We start from the raw sequence: 19,846 nt of genomic DNA, 5'->3' as shown, positions 1-19,846 counted from the left end.
TTTATGTGAGTAGGATATCCAAAAGATAATTTAAGTGAAGAACCAAAATTTTGCAACAGTGCTGTGTGAACAATTGTTTTAAATCTAGTAAAAATGAGCAGTTTTTTTTCAACATAAAAATCATATTACCTTTAACAGTTTTTCTCAGCAAATATTAGGCTCAATACCTTGTAGAATTCCACATTGCAGAGATATTTTGCAAGAATGCCTTTTATAAAATTAACTTCCCTTAAGCTAGAGGAAACAATCTTGAACTTTGTCACAGAGAGTTGCAGTCTGAAGCTTAATACTGCTTGCGTTAATCACTGACATTAATCTTTGTTGTTAGCTATAAAAACTTTATATCCTGTGAGAGCTATGTTGGTCAATAGTAAAAAAAAGCACCTTATTTTTATATAATATCTAGATTTTTTTTAAAAAAATATTTAAGCTATTCCTGTCTCTCTTGCTTTCTGTCTTTTTGATGGCAGTAGATTCAGGTGATTTTTTAATCTAAAGGTGAGTTCTGATGTTGTAAGGGAGGAACCTGCATATATTTGTAAGGGCAAAAAAATAAGTGCTTTTTGATAGAGACCCTAGCAGTGAGCTAGGGTTTGTGGTGAATGGGTTTGTTGTTGTCAGCCTGATCTCTTGCTTTTCAGTTTGAATTGGGATGTGAACGTCTTGCGCTGCTGGGAAGATGGAGGGAGATTTTTGCTGTTGCACTAGTGGCCTCTACCGGCTACTCAAAAGGAGCAACCTGAAAAGATTTGCACTACTGTTTCTCTTGTTGGGCATAATCTCTGTTTTACGGTATTTCAGAGAAATACCAGAAATTCCAGAAAATCTGCAGAAAATACTTGCCAAGAGAGTGAAGCAGGGCATTTGTGGTTCCCTTTGTGTCTCTGAGGAAGTGAATAGTAAGCATACGACAAGAAAAATGCCCACCTCTTAACTGAGGTTTCAGAAAAAGCCCTTTAACTGTTGTTGTCCTAGGACAGTTGTTCTTAAAGACTGGCAGCCCTTAGAAACAGATGGGACCCAGAGCATGAGCAGAAACTATGGGTAGGTGGCAGTGTGATACTATTTTTGACGTATCAAAGTCCTTCCAGAATTCATCTTGAATTGGTGGCCTCTTCTTTCTGCAATTCCTCATTGTTTTACATGATGCCATTACAGAAATACTCAAGTGCCTTATTAGACTAAGACAAGCAGATGACATTCTAAGTAAATATTTTGTAATAATAGAAATTAAGAGGAATTTTCGGATTTTTTTTTGAGTTATTGCTGAGTTTCAATTACCTCCATTTGGTGAATGAAGGAGATGCCAATGTCAGCTGGATCTGTTTCTTTTAACTGTACTTGTCAACAGAGGCCCATTTTTAGGAAAGCATGAGAGAAGAACCACATGTTCTTGTTTGAAATGTTAGAATTTAGGACCTTCAAAGCCACTGAAAGGAATTCAGTATAGTAATCCTCACATGTCAACGCAAAAGTTTTATTTAAAAGACAACAAAAATGACTAAATCAATCTGCACCGTTGTTTTTAATCCCTCAAGGATTTGAAATAGAGGAGTTTTTCTGCTCAGCTACTACTCTGTCAAGACCACAGCTTCTTCCATGGTTGCACTGTACTTACCTGCTTAGCTCACGCAGCACGCTTAAATCCCCGCTGCAAAACCGCCACGCTCTTGGGGCAAGTCAGTGGTGTCATTCCAGGCTCCCGCACGAGGTCTGCACCAGCACCCAGTGAGATGCAGCCCTTGGGAAGCCGCGTACGCGCTCCTGTGTGGCGAGCAGGGACTTCCCTCCTCCCGGGCAGCGAGCAGGCGGGCCGGGCCCCGCGGCGCAGGCTCTGCGGCGCTCGGGAGGTTGGCACGAGGCCTCCGCGCTGCCGCAGCGCCAGGCTCGACCGCACGGAACATACGTGCCCGCACCGGGCTATACGTTTGCACCTGTCTGTCATTAGCCCATAGTTATTCTGATGTACTGATTAAAATAATTTCTATGCTGCACTGGAATTGTCCTTTGAAGGGATACTGTCAGCATAATAATCTTCTGACTAACAGTGCTGCCTTAGTGCTAGATAAGACTTCGAGGGACGGGGCGAATTAATTTTCCCAGCTCGTTTACCTGATGGATTTGTCAGCACTTTGTGTATAGACAGTTTCCTCCCTTATTTATATGAATATTTCTTCCCTCTTTTTGTGGAAGTTAATTGTATGAAAATGAAAGAATGCGACTGTACAAATGTTGCTGAGGGAGATTGGGAGCAGCTGCAGCAAGGAAATATCCATTTATCTAACAAGCTGTAATGAAATTAAAGGAACGTCATTGGGTGTTCTCAGTTGGTTTGACTGTGCAAAGCTTATTGATATACATGTATAGTTAATTTCTTCATTAGTCAGTAGCTAAGCAAGATCACTATATGCCAAGATATTTATTGTATAGCAACCTTGAAATTCCAGTCATTTTAATGGGGCTTTGCAAGAACTGGCCATGTGAAGGGTCGCCATGCTACTTCTTACACAGGAGGCGTGTGGGAAACAACCCCTAACGTTGTCCTCTTGTCACTGCACAAGTATGTCCGTGTTTGCCAGGAAAGCAGCTGAAAACACAAGGCCAATGAAACTAGATCATTGTTGTTTTAACATAGTTGTTGATATTGTAAATTGTTCTGTGCGAATAATATGTATTAATATGAAGTATATATTACTGCAGAGAGCTTATTGTATTTTTTTCTTTCATTCTGAAAGAAATCCTTAAACTGTTATATTCATGATGTGCCTTTAGATACAGCAATTATTTTTATCTAATTGGATTTAGTAAAGTAAGCCAAAGCATATTCAAGGGAGAACAAATATTTTTGTTATCCCTCAGGGAGACGTTACTGTTATTAACCATTTCTGTGTAGAACTTATGAAGTGTTCCTTTTGTGGTATTCCAAATTCTACTCCTAATTCTGCCATAGGAAATTTCAGTTGGCACGTGAGATTTTGTTGTCTGTTATCCTGTATATAGTTATTTTGTAAAGAATTTTGCTTTTCCTTGCCAAGTTGACTTCTCAAATCTGTCATTTTATTTATGCACGTTATGTTGTGTTGTTTATTTCACCTGCTATTCGGGGGTTATTGGTAATAAATGTCAACATAGTGATACAGGATTACTTAGAGAGTTAGTTACTTATGAATTTAATTATGGAATAGTTCACCTATGCCATGCAAATGATACAAAATTTTGGAGGCAAAATACAGTAAAGTTTTAAAGATGTTCTATGTTTTCTTAGATGATGAATGTATGAGTCTAGCCACCTTTTCCCTTACATTTATACAATATTATAGACCTTTTTAAAATAAATAAAATGCAGATTATTTTCACAGAGCTTTTAAGAAGTGCCAATACCAGATGCATTGTAAGCATCCTGAGATACTGAGAGCTAAACAAAATGGGTTACATCTGTGGCAGTGCAGGAAGTCTGCACGGGACTGTGCAATCATTTTAATCAGGTGTAATCAAGTTAAGATGCATTTTATACAGTGGGAATTCAATTCATGTGATGGTTCCCATGCGTTACCTGATTATACACGTACACACACACACAAAACAACAACAGCAAAACAACAAAAAAAGCACCTTAAATGCTCTTGTCCCCCAATTCTTCCCAGGCTTACCAGCAAGTTTGTACAAATTAACGTATGCTCACTGCAAGCACTGGGACTATTCAGTGTCAAGCAAATATAACATTTTATAGAAAGGATCTTTATATTTGTTTTTAATGTCCTCCACCTTTAATATTTCTTTCTGGTATGTTTTGAGAACCTCTTCATTTTAAACAGCTGGACTTTTCCAAAGCTAAATCAAATGACTTTACCATTTCCTGATCTGTTTTTCATTTGATTTTAAGAGTCAAAACTTCTTAGCCACGAAAACTCCAGCTTCACCAGCAGAAGTTTAGCTGAAGTTGAGAAAAAGGTCAAAAAGATTTGAACCCACAATGTTTGGGAGGATTCTTTTTTCCTTTGTGCTAACAGACAGTATGAGTTCATCAATACATATTCACCATTTTAAAAAATATTAGTGTTTATATCCATTTTAACCTTTCTCTGTTTATGTTGTATCAGCCATACAGGTATAGACAGCATCTGCATTTCATGCTGCTGTACATTTAAAATGTTGATAGGACGATGCTACTTAAACTATAAATTTGTATTTCCTCGAAGTACTCTAGCCTGAAGTCTTGATTTTTTTATGAATGTAAAAATATGTTCAGCATATGTGTAAAAATACGGTGCTTGTTTTATTTTTTCCCCTCACTTTTACAATAGCATTATAACCAGCAATATTTGTAATTATCTTAGTCCTGAATTCTGGTGGGAATGGTCTTGCTCCTTATTTACTGTAAGCCGTGCTTCACGGGATAGCAACTGAGCGTTTGTTCTGTATTTTTAAAATAAAGCAGAGTTTCACTTGTACCCACTTTCAACTTTAACCGCCACCAATGGGTTTACTAGGAAATACCAGAATAATGTAGTGACTTAGTATCATTAACATGTCAGACACCTAGTGTTTTGACGTGATATGAATCATAACTCTCAATAAGCCACAGAATAACATGTAAGCAGCCTAGCGGGGGAACCAACAGCTGTATTTTACATTAAAAAATCTACTTTAATAGTTACCGAATTAGAAATTAAACGGACGAAGGGCCGTTACTAGCGGCGCGCGGCCGTTGGGGGCCCAACGGTCTCCGCCCCGCGCGGCTCCTCCCTCTCGCCCCGGCCCCAGCCCCGTTCCCGGCCGCGGTCCCGGTCCCGGTCCCGGTCCCGGTCCCGGTCCCGGTCCGGGCGCTGTCGCCATGCGGCTCTGGGTGCTCCTCGCGCTGCTGCTGCTGCCCGCCACGCTGCCGCACGGTGAGCCGCCCCCGCGGGCCCGGCCAGCCGCCCTGCCCGCCCGCCCCGCCGGCCCCCTTGGAGCCCGGCGGCCCCCGCCATGGCGGCAGCGCCGGCGGGAGCCATTTCGGGGCGGGGGCGCTGCCGCCCCGCTGCGTTTGCCGGTGCCCCGGCAGAGACGTGGCTCCATTCCCGGGGAGGGGGGAGTGTTGGCAAAAGCTCCCTCTGCCTCGCTCGCTCGCTCCTCTTTCCTTCAACTTGCCGTGTACTTGCGGTTAAACCCCCTTCTGTGCGTCCGGAGGAGGCTCAGTGCTGAGCAGGGCGTTGGGCTGGGGAGGGGTGACAAAATAAAAAACAGTCTGGCACTCGGGAGTGAAGAAAAATGAGGAAACTTGCGGAACTTGGCACTCTGGGGTGCTGTGGTTTGCGGGAGCCCTTCTTGCCTCGCCGGGCTGGGACAAGGTGGGGGAGTGGAGCAGTCACCGAGGCTGCCCGTATCCCTGCGGGGTCTCCTGCCGCGCTGGTGTCCCGTGCGAAGCCATGGGCCTGGCAGGTGCCACGTCCACCTGCGCCGCGGGAAGGAGCCTGCTTGCCCGGAGGAGGGTGCATCCTCCAGCCTCCTCACGAAGAGGACGTGTCTCAGCGGTGCCGTTTTTGTGCACTTTTGTTGTGCTTTTTGTAGAAAGGACCCAACTTTGTTGGCCAGTTTTGGGTTGTGGTGCATTCCTGAGGGAGGGGGGAAGCCGGTTTGGGGCTGGAAAAGGAAGTTCGTGCTCAGTCGTCAACTCATTGTAGCCTTTAACTAAGAGAAAGGGGACTCTTTTCCTCTTGCAAAATGTAAACAAAATATGAAAAATCCTTCAGGAGAAGCCAACAAAATCAATATTTTTTCCCACTTGTAGCAGTTGTTTTTGCATATTCTGAAGCATCAGCTGTTGTATAGCCCATGGGATGCTGAGGAAGAAGGTAAATGAAGCAGATTGGTGCATCGCCCCTTTGACACCATTTCTGATATGTTGTCAAGGAAAGGTGAGGGGCGCAGCATTTATTCAGCCTTGGAAGAGAAGTCATCCCCAGCCTTGTGATGGTGAGGGTTAGCAGAGAAATCATATGCAGAGTGTGAAGTGCACAGTGAAAGGACAGAGCACAGTGAGGCAATGATCACAAGTTGCCCAGGAAAACTGAATCTTATAAGGACATAAAGAAAAAGTCTTCATCCTGAGAGCCCAGGGACACTGTAGGGTCTCCATCCTCTGAAGTGGCCAGAGCTCCCCTGACCGAAGCCCTCACCTAACTGTGAAGTGAGCCCTGCTTGGAGCATGAGCTTGACCTTGGCTGCAAGAGACCTCCAGGAGTCCTTTTCAGCTTGCTTTTTCTTATTACTGTGTGCAAAGGCAATATATTCTGGACAAGGAGTCGCTGTGGTGTAGGAGGGGATTGCTGCCAGAAATGGTGCCTCGTTGAAAGAAGTATTTTCTGCTCAAGAAATGGGTAATAAAAACATAGAAAGAGAAATGAGTTGCAACTTGCAGAAGTCCCACAGTGCAGTAAGTTGCATGACTTCTTAGTTCATCTGGTTTATACTTGAGCATGACTTGATGCTTCTCACAGTGTGAAACCATGCAAAAACAATGCATTTAGTGTTATATCCGATATTCCTATGGGGAATAGAAGTTTTTGTGAGTAACATCTTCAAGAACAAAGGGGAGAGAAGCACTGAAGGATAGGATCAGTATGACTGGTGCTATGAATCAGGAGTAAAAGCACCATGTAGTGTGCTTGTGTGGATGTATTTTCTTCTACTTAAACCTTCTGAGTCAGTTTGGGATGCTGACAAAGTACCCAAACTGTGGTGTGTTCTTACGTAAGTGGGATCGTGGGGTTTGTTTCCTTCCTGGGGAAAGCCTTGCAGATGGGGTGAGTGACAGGAGGAATCAGTGAGGGGTGTACTCTGTTCCAGGAGAGATCTGATGGTGTGTCCTCTTCATCCTAGGTGATAGGCTATAGTACCTGTTAATTTAATTATCAGGCATACAGATTTGTTCTCCTGCGATAAGGGAAGACTGAGATGTCGGGTGCAAAAGTGCTGGCATTAGTAGATAACTGCATAGACTTTTAGGGAGTGTTGGGGAAGAGTGTGGTCATGGTCTGCTTGGAAGGTGACAAGAGAGATGCTGGAGAAGAGCAAGCCCTGGTTTGGTGTGCAGGAAATGTAAAACTCATCTGATTTCCTTAAATGCCCCTACTATAATCCATAGACGAGGATGGTGTCAAAAAGAGTTTGGCTTTGAAGCTGGGACTGGAGCAAAAGAGGGAAGTGATGAGTCTCATTAGGAGCTAGAGAAACCTGTGCAACAGAGGGAGTTAAATTAAAGTCCAGTCTCTGGTTCATGAAGACTGCGAAAGCTTTTCGGTTTTAACCGTTTCTTAAATTTAACCATTTCAGGCTGTCAGGCATGAAAGAGCACATGGTTTGAGCTGACACTCTTGGGGTGTAAGAACAGTGTCAGCTTGGCAGAATATAATGGAAATGGCAGAGTAGTCTAAGCAAATAGTCCCGTTCAAATACGGTGCCAAAAAAACAGGTGGATGCATCGAGGATTATGTGTGTCTGCAGGTCAACCTGAAAAGTATAGTGGGGACCTGAAATGGCTGGAAGTGAGAATGTCCATCATTCTTTGGTTTATCAGGCTGGTCGGTGAGACTTTCTAATACTGGGTATGAATTATGTAGGAAAGATCAACAGCTCTCCCCAAGGGCCAAAGGGCACTGTACATTAAAGAAAGCTGCAGTGAAATCAGGTGCCTTGTGAACTTCTTTGGTAAGTGTGATATGATCTGCCTGGACTGAAGCAGCTCAGCTCCAAAGAAAATACAACTTCATTACTGACCACCCAACAGACAGAGAGAAGGACTGATGTGTTATAGACATGCAGAGATGGGAGAGACCAACCAAAGGAAGAAATCATTTAACCCTCATGTAGGCTGAGTCACATACATCAGCATGTGATGCTGAGTCTAAATCTTTAGTTGCCACAAATGGATACTCCCTAGAGCAGCTACTTAGACAGCCCCTGAGAAGAGCAGCAGCCCTTGACCAGATCCTGAGCAGCGCTCAGGGACGGACTCAGATGTTACGTTAAGAAAAACAGACTCTAACTTCAGTATTCTTGCAGGGATCGTAAAAGCCATAGAAACCACTGTTGTATATAATTTCATAAGAGGGAATTGCATAAGATGAGGAGGCTCATTAATTCACATATGAGTGAAATAAATAAATCAAGCATAGAGTGCCTGAAAAAGCATGAAAACAGCCATAAATCCTTTTCTCCTTCTCTTGTGCTGAGTGGGATGGGGACAGATGCCTGTAGTCTTTGTAGGGCTGGTGGGATCAAAGAGTAAGAAAGAGCACCTGCAGAAAGTAAGGACATACATTTAAAAACCTAATTGCTTCTATGTATTCATGTTCACTGTGGAGGTGCTTAGGGGCGGTCAGCATATCAGAAAGCTGCTGAACGTGATACACTACAGTGCCTTTCCTCATGCCTAGACTGTAGATACCAGTGACAGAAAGTCTAGAGTTGCTGCTGTTAATAGTGAAAAATGTTAGTTTGTGCTAACTCAGAATAGAATAAAGCTATTTTTTTGTCCAGAGTGGGCTTGTTGATTGATTCGTAGAATAAAATGCAGCTTGATTTGAAAAAGCTGTGGTTAATATGAAGCAGCTGTCAAGCACAGTTCATGGAGTGCTGAGGACAGCAGTTTTAGGGTCAAAATCAAAACAGATTTTTTTTCTTTCTTTTAAAGGCCACTATCAATCTATAGGCATGTTAAGCAGTCAAAATGCTTTCTGAAGTGAAATCAGTTAACTGTATTCACACAGGATTTGCATCTGCAGTTGATAACACAGGACAGATCCGTTAGACTACTTGCTGTGTGACAGCAAGAAGGATTTTTCTGGCCTGTGTCTCTCAGGGCAACATGGGTAGTGAAAGATTATGCAGAATTGATGGGCATGACATACTTAAGAAAATGGAGAACTTGGGTAGTGGTGCATAGGGAACAGAAACGACATGAAATCACGGAAGTAACTTCAGACAGAAATGGTGCCTTTCCTTCTCCTTCCCATTTGTCAAGTTCTTATGTCTTACATAGTTGTCTGTGTAAAACTGTGCCATTTATGACACATGTTCTTGAAACCTTTCCTGCCCAGGTTGTGCCAGAGACTTCACAAAGTCACAGAAACTGAAACTCTTACTCATTTTTATGAATATTTATAGGAAGAGCTGATCAAGATGAAATTGTACAAGGGAATATAATTTTTCCTAATAGCAAAACTTTGTGATAATAAGGAAAAAATGTACGTAAGAAAACTATATATGAACTTTTTCTGATCAGTAACACTGCTGTCTGTTCCTTGTTTTACTAGCTACTGGACAATATGCAAAGAGTAAGCGCCCAAAAGAACCAGGGGAAAACAGAATCAAGCCTATCAGCAAAAAAGTAAAGCCCAAAAGCCCCAGAATGAAGGAGAGAGAACCTGCTGACACCTCTTCAAAATCCCAGTCCATCCTGACACAGGTGATGGACAAGGGCCGTTTCCAGAAACTTGCTGCGACTCTCAGCCTGTCTGCAGGACAAAGCATTGAGCTGCGGTGTAAGGGCAGCAATGTGAGCTGGAGCTATCCCTCCTACCTAGACACCTTTAAGGACTCCAGACTCAGGTAAGCTATTTTTCATTTTTGGAGCGCAGAAAAAAAATCCAGAACTTTTCTCCTATCAACTTTAACACCACTGTTTTATTTATTTATTTAAATGATCAAGATAGTTGGCTGGTGATAATTAATGTCAGTAAAGAGGATGCTTATCTTTCATTAATTAACTGATTCAGGTCCTAGTATGTCTGTAATGTAACTCACGTAAAACTAGTGTAAAAGAAGTTATGTATGAGTTGGGAAAGAAATACTTGGTGTCTTGCTTACCAGGAGAGTAAATTATGAGTACGATTAAAATCTGTTACTCGCTGAAGTCTGTAAGTCATTCTGTAGCATGACATCTTCCTCTGTCAAGCAGAGGCTGAGTTCTGTTGTTTTTCATTGCTGCAGGAGATGGAAGCAGGAAGTATTTCACACCTTTAGATAATGTTATAATGTCTCTGATATGAGCTAAATACTTCAACACATGCAAACACTGGCATTTTGAGCTCCAAAGCTCCAGCCACCAACAGGGTACCACATTAGAGCTAGTCTGAAGCAAAGCTCTCAAAATGCGGGTAGTGTGGATGTCACATAATTGTTACAGACTATTTTGCTCTGTAGAGACCTACTCTTGGAGCTGTGCTGACCAAACGTCAGTAGTCTGTGCTAGCAGACAGCACTGGAGACACCAAGGATTATTCCCTGCAGAGGCTCAAACTGCTTCTCAACTTGCAGGAGAGTACAGCAACCCCATGCTAAGGAGCAAGTGAGAGCATTCCTCACCTTTCCTATCAAAATTACCTTTATCTGCCAAGCAATTGCAAGTTTATGGTGCAGAAGGAAGGACTGTGAAAGGAGTGTGATGGAATTTAATGCTGAGGACAATCACCTTGGGGCTAGGAAGGCTTTTTTCATCTAGTGACATTTTAGTGGAAACTGCATAAATAGTTGTTAGAGTAGGAAGAGGAATTGAGGACTCTCCTCTTTCCCACCAGGTGAGTTGCTCTATCTTTTCAGCAAACCATAAATTTCTTGACTTCCACAGTTCTTGAACACACTATGCATAGCTAAATGTAGGCTGAATATACTATTTTACTTTATTTGAAAGGAGAAAGGGGTTTAAGGAGTGTGTGTTTTGCACAGGCACATTTTTTGCCATTAGAGCTTCTTTTCAGTGGATATTTTATGGTGATTTGTGTGTCTATGAAACAGGAGCATGAAGAAGTACCAAGCACTGCAAGCAATAGCCTAAAAAAGAGCCATAGAGAGTTTTTCTTGGATTATTAGGTGAGCGAAGCATAGAGTTTATGAGCAAATGTATTTGTCTTTTGTCCATGTTGTCCTTTTTGTCCTAAATTAAGCAAAAGTTTGTATGCTGTTTCTAAATGTAACCAGATTATCTGCATTTCTGTGATCCATTTCACTTCCTTACAGGCTACATTAAAATCTCTGCCAGTTAGTTATTTTTCCAGGCATATTTTTTCTGCTATCTACTTGTTTTTTCAAAGAATAGGGTTAAAAAATAATAGTTATGTATGCTGTGATCTCCTTTGTGAGTGAGGCATCTTTTAGAAATGCATGAGCTGATTCTTCTCTAAGTGAATGTTTCCTTGATCCCTGACGGCTAGAAAGCTCAAGAACTACACTGGCTGAAAACAGCTTTTTATAGCTAATGCAGGACTTCTGCCATAGTAAGTTAGAGCAGCAAATTTATTTTTATCAAGGGCTTATAGTGGAAGATCCTATGGCTAATTTAATCGATTAGTTTGGTTCCTTTTGCAATAAACCCATTTTTACCCGGATTTAGCCCAGTAGGTGGCGTATATCAGCTGCTGTAGGGACTTGACCATCCCAGCGTAGCAAAGTTAACTGCAAAATTTTATCAAAAGAGAGTATGTGTAGGGTGGGTGGGGGGTTTTTTAATAGATCTTAAATGTTCTGCATTTGCAAGTAACGTTGCTGGCCTGATTTGATTATATATATGATTCTGCAGGTGCAGATTTCCGGCTCGCAGGATATGGAGGCGGAGAGGCAGCTTGTACCCTCGTGCTGGGAACCAGCATTCCTTCTTTTACTCGTTTGCGCTTTCCTACAATAGTCAGTGCGGGGGCATCTCATTGTTGCTTTTCCTTAAATAATACGAAGGATGTAGCCTTTGAACTGACCTGCTGGGAATAGTAACAGATTCCTAAATCACTTTGCTTTTTGTTTTCTCTTTACATCTCCCGAGAGCTAGCGACTGCAAGAGGAGGCTTCAATGCCCCCAGCATCTACCAGAATTGCAGTTACGGAAGGGAGGGGAAACCTTTTTGTTCAAGACAGAGGTTCTGGGGGAACGCAGGGATTTGTGCCTGTCTGTTGTGCTTAGCCAGCTGAGGACCCCTCTCTTTTCACAGCGCTAACTGGAGGAAATACCAGTGTGCACTAAAATAATAAACCTAGCTTTGGAGGCTGTAGCATGTAGTGCAACTCTGGGCAGAAAGAAAATCATGCAAACTATAGAAAGTTAAGGGCACATACTCTTTTTTTTTTTTTTTTTTTTTTTGGTGCTAGCTGAACAGAATAACCTGAATCCTTGGTCCCTTAGCTGTCAAGGGTAGTGAGTGCACTTCCAGAGTGGCAGGAATGCTGTTTCCTAGCTCCATTCATAACAATTGTTCATAAATTAATGACTGTAGGCTGTAGGATCTACAGTGTCGAAGCATCAAAAACTGAGATGAGTAAAAGAAAAAGAAGGCACTTTTCCCCTTTCTGTGCTCTATCGTAATACATGTTCTAGTTAAAGAGTCTAACTTGGCAGTCTCTGCTCTGCCTGGTTTGGAACATGACTCTCTTGTGTCCCCAGATCAGCTGTATTTGTCACAGAGCTGCAGCTGACAAAGCAGCCCACGTGGTCCCGCGTGGGTGGAGGCGCCTGTGTCTCCCGCGCCCAGAGCGCCCACACGAGAGGTGTGCGGGGCCCACAGAACTGAGCCCGCTGGGGGTGTTGTGCGGGGCAGAGTGAGCTTGCTTAAAATGGCTCCTGTGGGCTTAGTGGGATGTTGTTTGGAGGGGCTTTTTTGTGCGTTAAACAGCAAAATATTACACTTCTCTTCCACTGAACTCTCTTGTGTCAGTATGAATCCAGGTAATTGAGGGGTTTGCTAAGTACTTTTAAGTGACATTATGAACACTATGCTTTTGTCTTGTTGGATCTTTTTCTACTTTTTTTTTCTACCTTTTAAACTTGATGTAGTTTGTTATGGCAAAGATATTTGGAACTTAAAGTACAGGGTTCTTTTTAATTAAAAATTAATAAGAGGAATATATGGGATAGGATTTTGAAGTAGCTCATTAGTTTCTTTAAATGATCCTGAGATGTTTTTGCATACAAAATCTTTACTTAGTGATTTGTAGAACATTGCAAATCCTAGCTTTTGACTCATATTTCTCAGCATCTAAAAAACTAATGAAATAGTTGTACCATTCATGGTTTACTTTATGTAGTCCATTTTGTCTGCCTCACGTGGTCACGTCACAAGTCTCAACATTTCCAGTCTTTCAGTTGCCAGGTTTGGTTAGTGCCTGTTTGTGGATGACTCCTTCACTGGGCAGTTTCCACTGATTTCTCGATAGATTGTTCTCAGTTAAGTAGAACACACTGTACAATAATTAATTAACTTTGACCTTATTTTTGCCTGTTGGGATTTTGAGCCATACTTCAGAGTCTGCAGGAACTGTTAGAGGCAAAAATATTCTAGCATAATGGTGGCTCTGTCGCGTTGACATTTAATACTGGGTACTTGCAAAGCATCATGTGCCAGCGCAGTCATGTAGGCCAAGAAGTGTGAACTCCGAAACTGAAAAATAGTAGTAGAACATATTTGGAGTTTCTTTCCTCTTCTTTGCCTGAGCTCATACACAGTAGGCTTTTTCTTGTGAGATTAGGAATTTGTTGAAGTGCATTCAAAGACTGAAATGAATTTATGATGTGAGCTAGTGCGCATATTAAAAATGAAAAATGCTGTTATTCCATAATGACATGATCACAAAAACAGGAATCAGATGAGGTCATATAGGAGAAGTCAGTAAGAGGGTAGGAAATGTGATTTGCTTATTTCCTCCGGCAGGTCTGTCCACTGCTCGGTGGTGGAAGGGTGTGCTCCGAGCGCCTGACGCCTTTGATGGCAGAGCTCATTCTATGCTGGGCCCATCTGTTCTGGGCCCTTGGGGTGTTTCTAATTCCTGAGCTACTGGCCTCGGCTCAAGGCCCTTGCTTGCTGGTGGTAGTGCAGACTGCTAGCTGGACATGAAGAAGCCAGAAATTTCAGGGTATCCTCTCGTGATTTGCTGAGAACTGGTACTGTTGCACTGATACTTTTGCAGTCCATCAGAAGGCAATGTGGGAGATGCTGCTAACTGTAACACACCATCCATGTACAAGAAGCCAGGAAAGCAAACCTGAAAATAATAAGAACTAGATGAGATGGTGGCTGTTGTATTTTATAGGTTGGACCTTTGACCCTTAGATACATTGTCAGCATAAACATCTAAGTTGATTTAAATCCACTGAGAGACATACACAAGAAATTAGGGGTAAGAGAAAATAACAAATCAAAACTCTCTGAAATAACCTGAATTTCAAACTGAATTTTAGAGTTACCATGGCACAGCTGTTACACCTGAAACAGTTCTCAAGAGCATGTTCCAAAACACTCTTGGAACGTGGGGAAAGCTACAGTTACTGGCTTCCAGTGACATAGCTTAGGGAAAAGAGAGGAGCCAGTGCCTAGACTGCTTACTGGCCTAAGCTGAAACAGAGGGGCTGGAAGACAGGGTTCGCAAGTGAAAAGCTGGGCTGGTGTGTTAGTGCAGGAAAGCTGTCATGCTTTCCTGCTTATATAGCAGGCATAAACCATTAAATAAGCACTTTAAAAATATTTTAAATGCTTTTCCTTAAGTATCTTTCCTGTATATTACTATAATATTGAAAGTGTTGCAGTTGAAGTAAACAGAATTAAAAAAAAAAAAAGGGCTGAGATGCATGGAGGTTGACTTGGAATGTGAAAATACAGGATATATCTGGACAAAATCTAGACAAGCATATTGTGCCTGGCAGTGGCAGCCTGGTTTCCAAGCAAGAGCTGGAAGGAACCCAAGAACCAAGGGTACAAAACCCAGGCATAGAAGGGCTTGTGGAGGTCACTGAAGCCCGTAAAACTGCTCCTGTACACCGGGCTTTGCTGGATCAACAGGAGAAGTTAAAACATAGGCATGAAGGAGAATGATGTGTCAATCACAAAATAGAATTTAAAAAAATATTTTGAGTAAGTAGAAGTGATCTGAGAAAAATGTATAAGATGAAACACACCTGTGCTTGTCTGTGTCTTGCCTTTTGTTTTGTTTCCCTTCCCAGTATAAAGCAGCTTGACAGGTATGGGCAGCTGGTCCTTACAAACTCCACGGCAGCAGACACGGGTGAATATAGCTGCTGGCTTCAGCTGTGCAATGGCAACAAGTGCAGGAAGGACGAGACTAAAATGGGTTCCACATACATCTTTTTCTCAGGTAATTAACTTGTTTGGAGATTATTATTCTTAGTAAGACAGGAATGAAAAATGCACATGAGATCTTTCACTGTCAGAATGTTCTTTTTTCACAATTTTCATTGCTTTTAGTACATGATAAAGAGAACAGTGCTGGTTCCAGTGAGTAGATAGTTATTGTTCATTGTGATTTATGAGTGTTTTCTCTATGGATTATGCTAAATGCTTGCCCAAAATAATGCGTAATGCAGTGGAACCCAAATGCCTTTGAAAGTACTGACACATTCTGAGAATCATCTACAGAATGAGTCCACAGAATGAAAATGTATCTAGTGATATGTGATAGTGGTCTAGTGATATGAAATGTATTTAGTGATCGACGAAATCTGTGTAAAAAATTCATTCTGTCGTGGCATTCCAGTGTCCACATGGGCTTCTATGTTTTCATATCTTCCTCCTCTTGCCACAGTTACCTACATTAAATTCAAAATCCTGACTTCATTCATTGATCTCCACAGGGCCAGAATTCCTCCTAAGGGTCATCTGTGCATCATGTTGAGAGGGAAAATGCTCTAGAAACCCTTGTATAGTCTGTCAGAGTTGGATGTTAGCTGTAGTCCTAACACCAGCTGGGTAGCTCATAGCAGATAACCGTGCACAGCTTACTGCTTCTTGGTGAAACACTTGAATTCAAACAGTTATTTTTTTTCTTCTGATGGAAAACATCATAAATGGTAAAAATCACCTTTGCCTGGTTAGAACTAAAGCATTCTTGGCTAGCAAATATTTCGTTACCAAACGCTAAATTTTGATTGTTTGCAGTAGGTTTGGAGATAAGTTAGAGCCATGAGACAGTACAGAAGCCGTTTACCAGAAACACTCAATGTTCCAAGGATACATTCCGTCAGAAAGGCTAGAATAAGCATTTCAATCAAGTTATTATATAAATGTTCATGCTAGAGAGAGAAATTTAAGCCTTGTATTTAGAAGCAGTGTGACAAATATAAAAATAGTCTCTAACAGTCAATCTAAAAGCATTATGTTTTCACCTGTTTACCAGTGCAGTAAAGCAAACTTTTTAACCTAAAATTATATGTATAAAAAGGTTATAGTTCCAAAGAACTTCTCTCTAGCAGTTGTTATATTTTACCTGTGTGTGTGTGTGTGTGTGTCTGCGTTTTAACTGTTTTAAAAGTGGGTGAGTGAACAGAAATAGATCCAGATGAGTGTTTGGATACATGAAGGAAATTCCTGACATTTTCTTAATATTAAGGGATTAGGCTGCAATGAAGATGGCCTTGATTTTTTTATTTTGAGTTTTTAATCCAACCTGTGTAAGTATGAAAAGCATTTGTTTTTCGTTTTTGTGCATTTAAAGTAAAAATGCTTTGTGTTCATTTTATGTGCTGCTTATAGAAAAGCCTGTCGTAAATATTTTCTATTCTTTCTGTTAAACCAAGACATAAATATTAATTCTAACTATATCAACTCTTTTACATAGATAAAGGAGAACTTTTTGTACCTACTCCCAGTTATTTTGAGATTGTCTACCTGAACCCAGATAAACCTGCAGTTATCCCATGCCGTGTTACTACTCCTTCAGCAAAAGTAACTCTGCACAGGGAATTTCCAGCAGAAGAAATTGAAACAGATGGAACTAATATTATTTATGATGTGAAGAAGGGTTTTGTTTACCAGCACCCTACTTATGATCATAAAGGTATTGTCTACTGCAAAGCAGAGTCACAGGGAGCACCTCAGATTTCCATCAAGTATCATCTATTGTATGTGGAAGGTAAGATGGAGTTTTCCATGCACTTATATTGGTTCTTGTTTCTACTTAGAAAACAAATTCTTAAATTAAAAATTGTGAAATAAATAATGTATTCAGAGTGTAAAAATCTAGATGAAAAGTACATGTGATTAAACACTAGATATAAATTCCAGCAAGTTCCTAGTTTGGGGTGAGGGGAGAAGTTCCAGTTTTATGGCACTTACCTGTTGCAGTAAACACACTGAGGAAAAAAATACCTTGTTAATTATATTTTATCAGTCTATTTCATTTTGGAAACTGATTTCCTGCTTCCCACCACCGTCTTTCAATTAGTTCCCAAGGGTCCACCCTCAACCACCATTGCAGCATCGTCCAATAGAGCAGAAGCCAGTGAGAGCATTAATGTTGTCTGCACGGTCCTTGGGGAGCCAGATGTGGACGTGAACTTCAGCTGGCAGTACCCAGGGCAAGAGGTAAGAGATGAGATGTCTGCCGTGTTGGAAGTGCTTTGCTCTTGATAAATGTTGTCCTTTGAATGCCATTTAATGCCTAGGTTTGGAACAGAGACTCTTTCAGATTGCAGCATCTGCCTCCTGCTAGCTCAGGCGTGCTTGGCTGGAGGAGGCAACACCTCTCTTGCACAGCAGCCTACCTACCTGTCCCTGAGAGCAGAGAGGTGTCACAGAAATGAAGCTTACACCTGCAAAGCTCTGCTCGTCTTAGCAAAAATGAAGTTCTGCAGAGCTCACCCTTCCCTCAGGCTGCCCTTGCGGAGACACGTGGCTTCTGGCAGCAATTCCGTAAGGAAAGTCTCAGACAGGACCTCAGGGATCTCAGTGTTATTCTTCATGTGTGTTGTTGAGTGGTGCGGAAGGCAGCAATAAGGAGGCAAGGTAGCAATGCAGCTTGGTGTCCCTAAACCATAGCAGCACTGGGTAGTCTAACAGTGGAGGTAATTGTTTAGAGTGAATGGACAGAGTTCAGTGCATACCCCTCTTGACAAAATTGAAATCTAAGAGACTGTAGGGAAAAAATAAATTAAAAAAAAAGTTTTGCTCACAGTAAATACCTGCCACCTACTAGATGTAGCCTGACTGCACTGTGACTCATCTGGAAGCGTGAACAGGACGGGCAGCTTTTCTTGTGCCAGTCCTTTTTGCAAGTGCAGTTGCAAGTGCAAGATTGTAGCCTGGCTCTAGATAAATGTTTAACATATCCTCTTGCAACTACTACCTTAAGCCTTGCAGCAGCTGTAGTGGTAAAAAAAAACTAATACATGTGTCTCATGAAGCAAGTTTAGGTGGGTTCCAAGAAACCTATTCATCTTATCAATTTTATCCAGTACATCAGTGTACCAAAAGCCAGCATGATGAGAGGTACTGAACGACAAGATGGCAAAAAAGGCTCTTAGTCTATGTTAGGACCAGTTTCATCTGGTCCTTGGCAAGCTGGGGTGTGTTAAAAGAAAAAATCCTGTTATCATTAGTATTGGAAAGGAGCAAAAAAACCAACCATCTTAAGACCCTCAAAGCGGCTCTCAGCCTCTTTTTTTTTTTTTTTCTGTATTTTCAGCTTTGGAGAGCACAGTAGGAGGAGTAATATAATAGCAAGGACTAATTCAGAAGCACATATGAAATTTTACTATTTGCTTTTATGTTATCTAATACAGTCTTTCTGAAACTAGAGGAGGAAATAGTTTGATAAATATGATTTAAAGCTACTGCCATGCTAAAAGAGAACCAGGTAAAGCTTGCTCAGCTGATTTACCCCACTGCAGCCTGCCTTTTCTAAACATGTTAAGTGTCTGAAAACAATCTATATCTCACACCTCTCTCCTGATACGCCTTCCTCCCACCCTCATCCCGTGAAATATCTTTCCTGTTTGATCAAATACCAAAAGCAAAATGTTGCTACATGAGGATCATTCACCTAGGCAGAGCCTACTGAGTCACTGCCTTAGTGTAAAGATTGACAGCATGTGCATTTAGAGGGCAAGAGCCATTATGCTTATTTGGCCCAAGTTATTGGTATGGCAACACTTAATGAAGAAATATTGTTGTAACTGCCCAACACCTTCAGCTTCCTCACTTGAGCCTTTCAGCTGGTGACTCTTGTTCTCACTTCAGGGTTGCTAAATCCCATTTGCAGACTCATGTCTTTCCTTACGGGGATGTCTGTTTTTTTTTAAAAAAACAGTCTGAGAGGCCTGTGATTATCCAAAACTTCTGGAGATTGATCAACAGAGGAACTGGCCATACCACAAGAATCTCAAAGAGTATTATTGTTATTGAAGATTTTGAAGCAAGAGATGCTGGGAACTACATTTGTATAGCTCAGAACCTACAAGGAGAAACAACAGTAGCTACTAAAGTTGAACTGAACTGACAGGAATGACTTCTGGATGGGGACTGAACTGCTATACGTTGTCACTTCAGCCATTTACTTCATTAGTAGTGTTTCTACCAGGCTTCTTTTTCATACCTCAGTGCATTCCATTTTTACTACCTGCACAGGCTAGAGTAGAGTTCCTTATACATGGCAGTAGTCAGCTGCGAGATGCAACTCCTGTAAGTATTAAACTTGAAGCCTGAATATGTACACGGCTTATTACATTTAGGAATAGGTGCTCTCGGGCTTTCCTTTGCATATAGTCTTTTTCCTCAGTCTTTCACAAAGTCAGCCTGCTGGGGGATTTGTGCCTTTTATGTGTGTATGTGAAAACTGAGAAGATATTTAATCTTCTTTGCAATTTTAAAGTACTGTACATGTTAAAAGTTATCATATTCGCCCATAGCAATGTTTATTTTGCAAGCATAATTAAATTGCTGAACAGTCTAAAAGTGTTTGTGTGCATGGGTGTGTATGTACACTTTTTAATCTATGTATTATTATGGATCATAGAATCGTTAAGGGTGGGAAGGACCTCTAGAGATCATCTAGTCCAACCCCCTTGCACACGCAGGGTCACCTAGAAAAACGTAAT

The 19,846-nt window shown here is 41.5% G+C and overlaps 1 protein-coding gene across 2 annotated transcripts; it reads left to right on the top strand.

Moving 5' to 3' along the window:
- The first annotated feature begins 4,759 nt into the window (after positions 1–4,759).
- Positions 4,760–19,335, top strand: PDGFRL (platelet derived growth factor receptor like). Of its 2 annotated transcripts, XM_088524673.1 has the most exons (7): positions 4,760–4,790; positions 4,832–4,889; positions 9,297–9,591; positions 14,960–15,111; positions 16,591–16,884; positions 17,197–17,336; positions 19,060–19,335. In XM_088524673.1, exons 2-7 carry the CDS (start codon positions 4,835–4,837, stop codon positions 19,246–19,248), a joined length of 1,125 nt encoding a protein of 374 aa, XP_088380799.1. In that variant the 5' UTR covers positions 4,760–4,790; positions 4,832–4,834; the 3' UTR covers positions 19,249–19,335. The 2 variants fall into 2 exon arrangements, with proteins under 2 accessions (XP_088380799.1, XP_010215768.2); XM_010217466.2 differs by having other exon boundaries at positions 4,762–4,889.
- The last annotated feature ends 511 nt before the right edge of the window (positions 19,336–19,846 follow it).

This window comes from Tinamus guttatus, unplaced genomic scaffold (genome assembly GCF_059628265.1).
Source record: "Tinamus guttatus ecotype Peru unplaced genomic scaffold, ASM5962826v1 Tinamus_guttatus_pri_ptg000213l, whole genome shotgun sequence".
NCBI classification, from domain to species: Eukaryota; Metazoa; Chordata; class Aves; order Tinamiformes; family Tinamidae; genus Tinamus; species Tinamus guttatus.
Note: the sequence above shows the minus strand (reverse complement) of the source record. Positions and strands in the feature narration are given on the sequence as shown.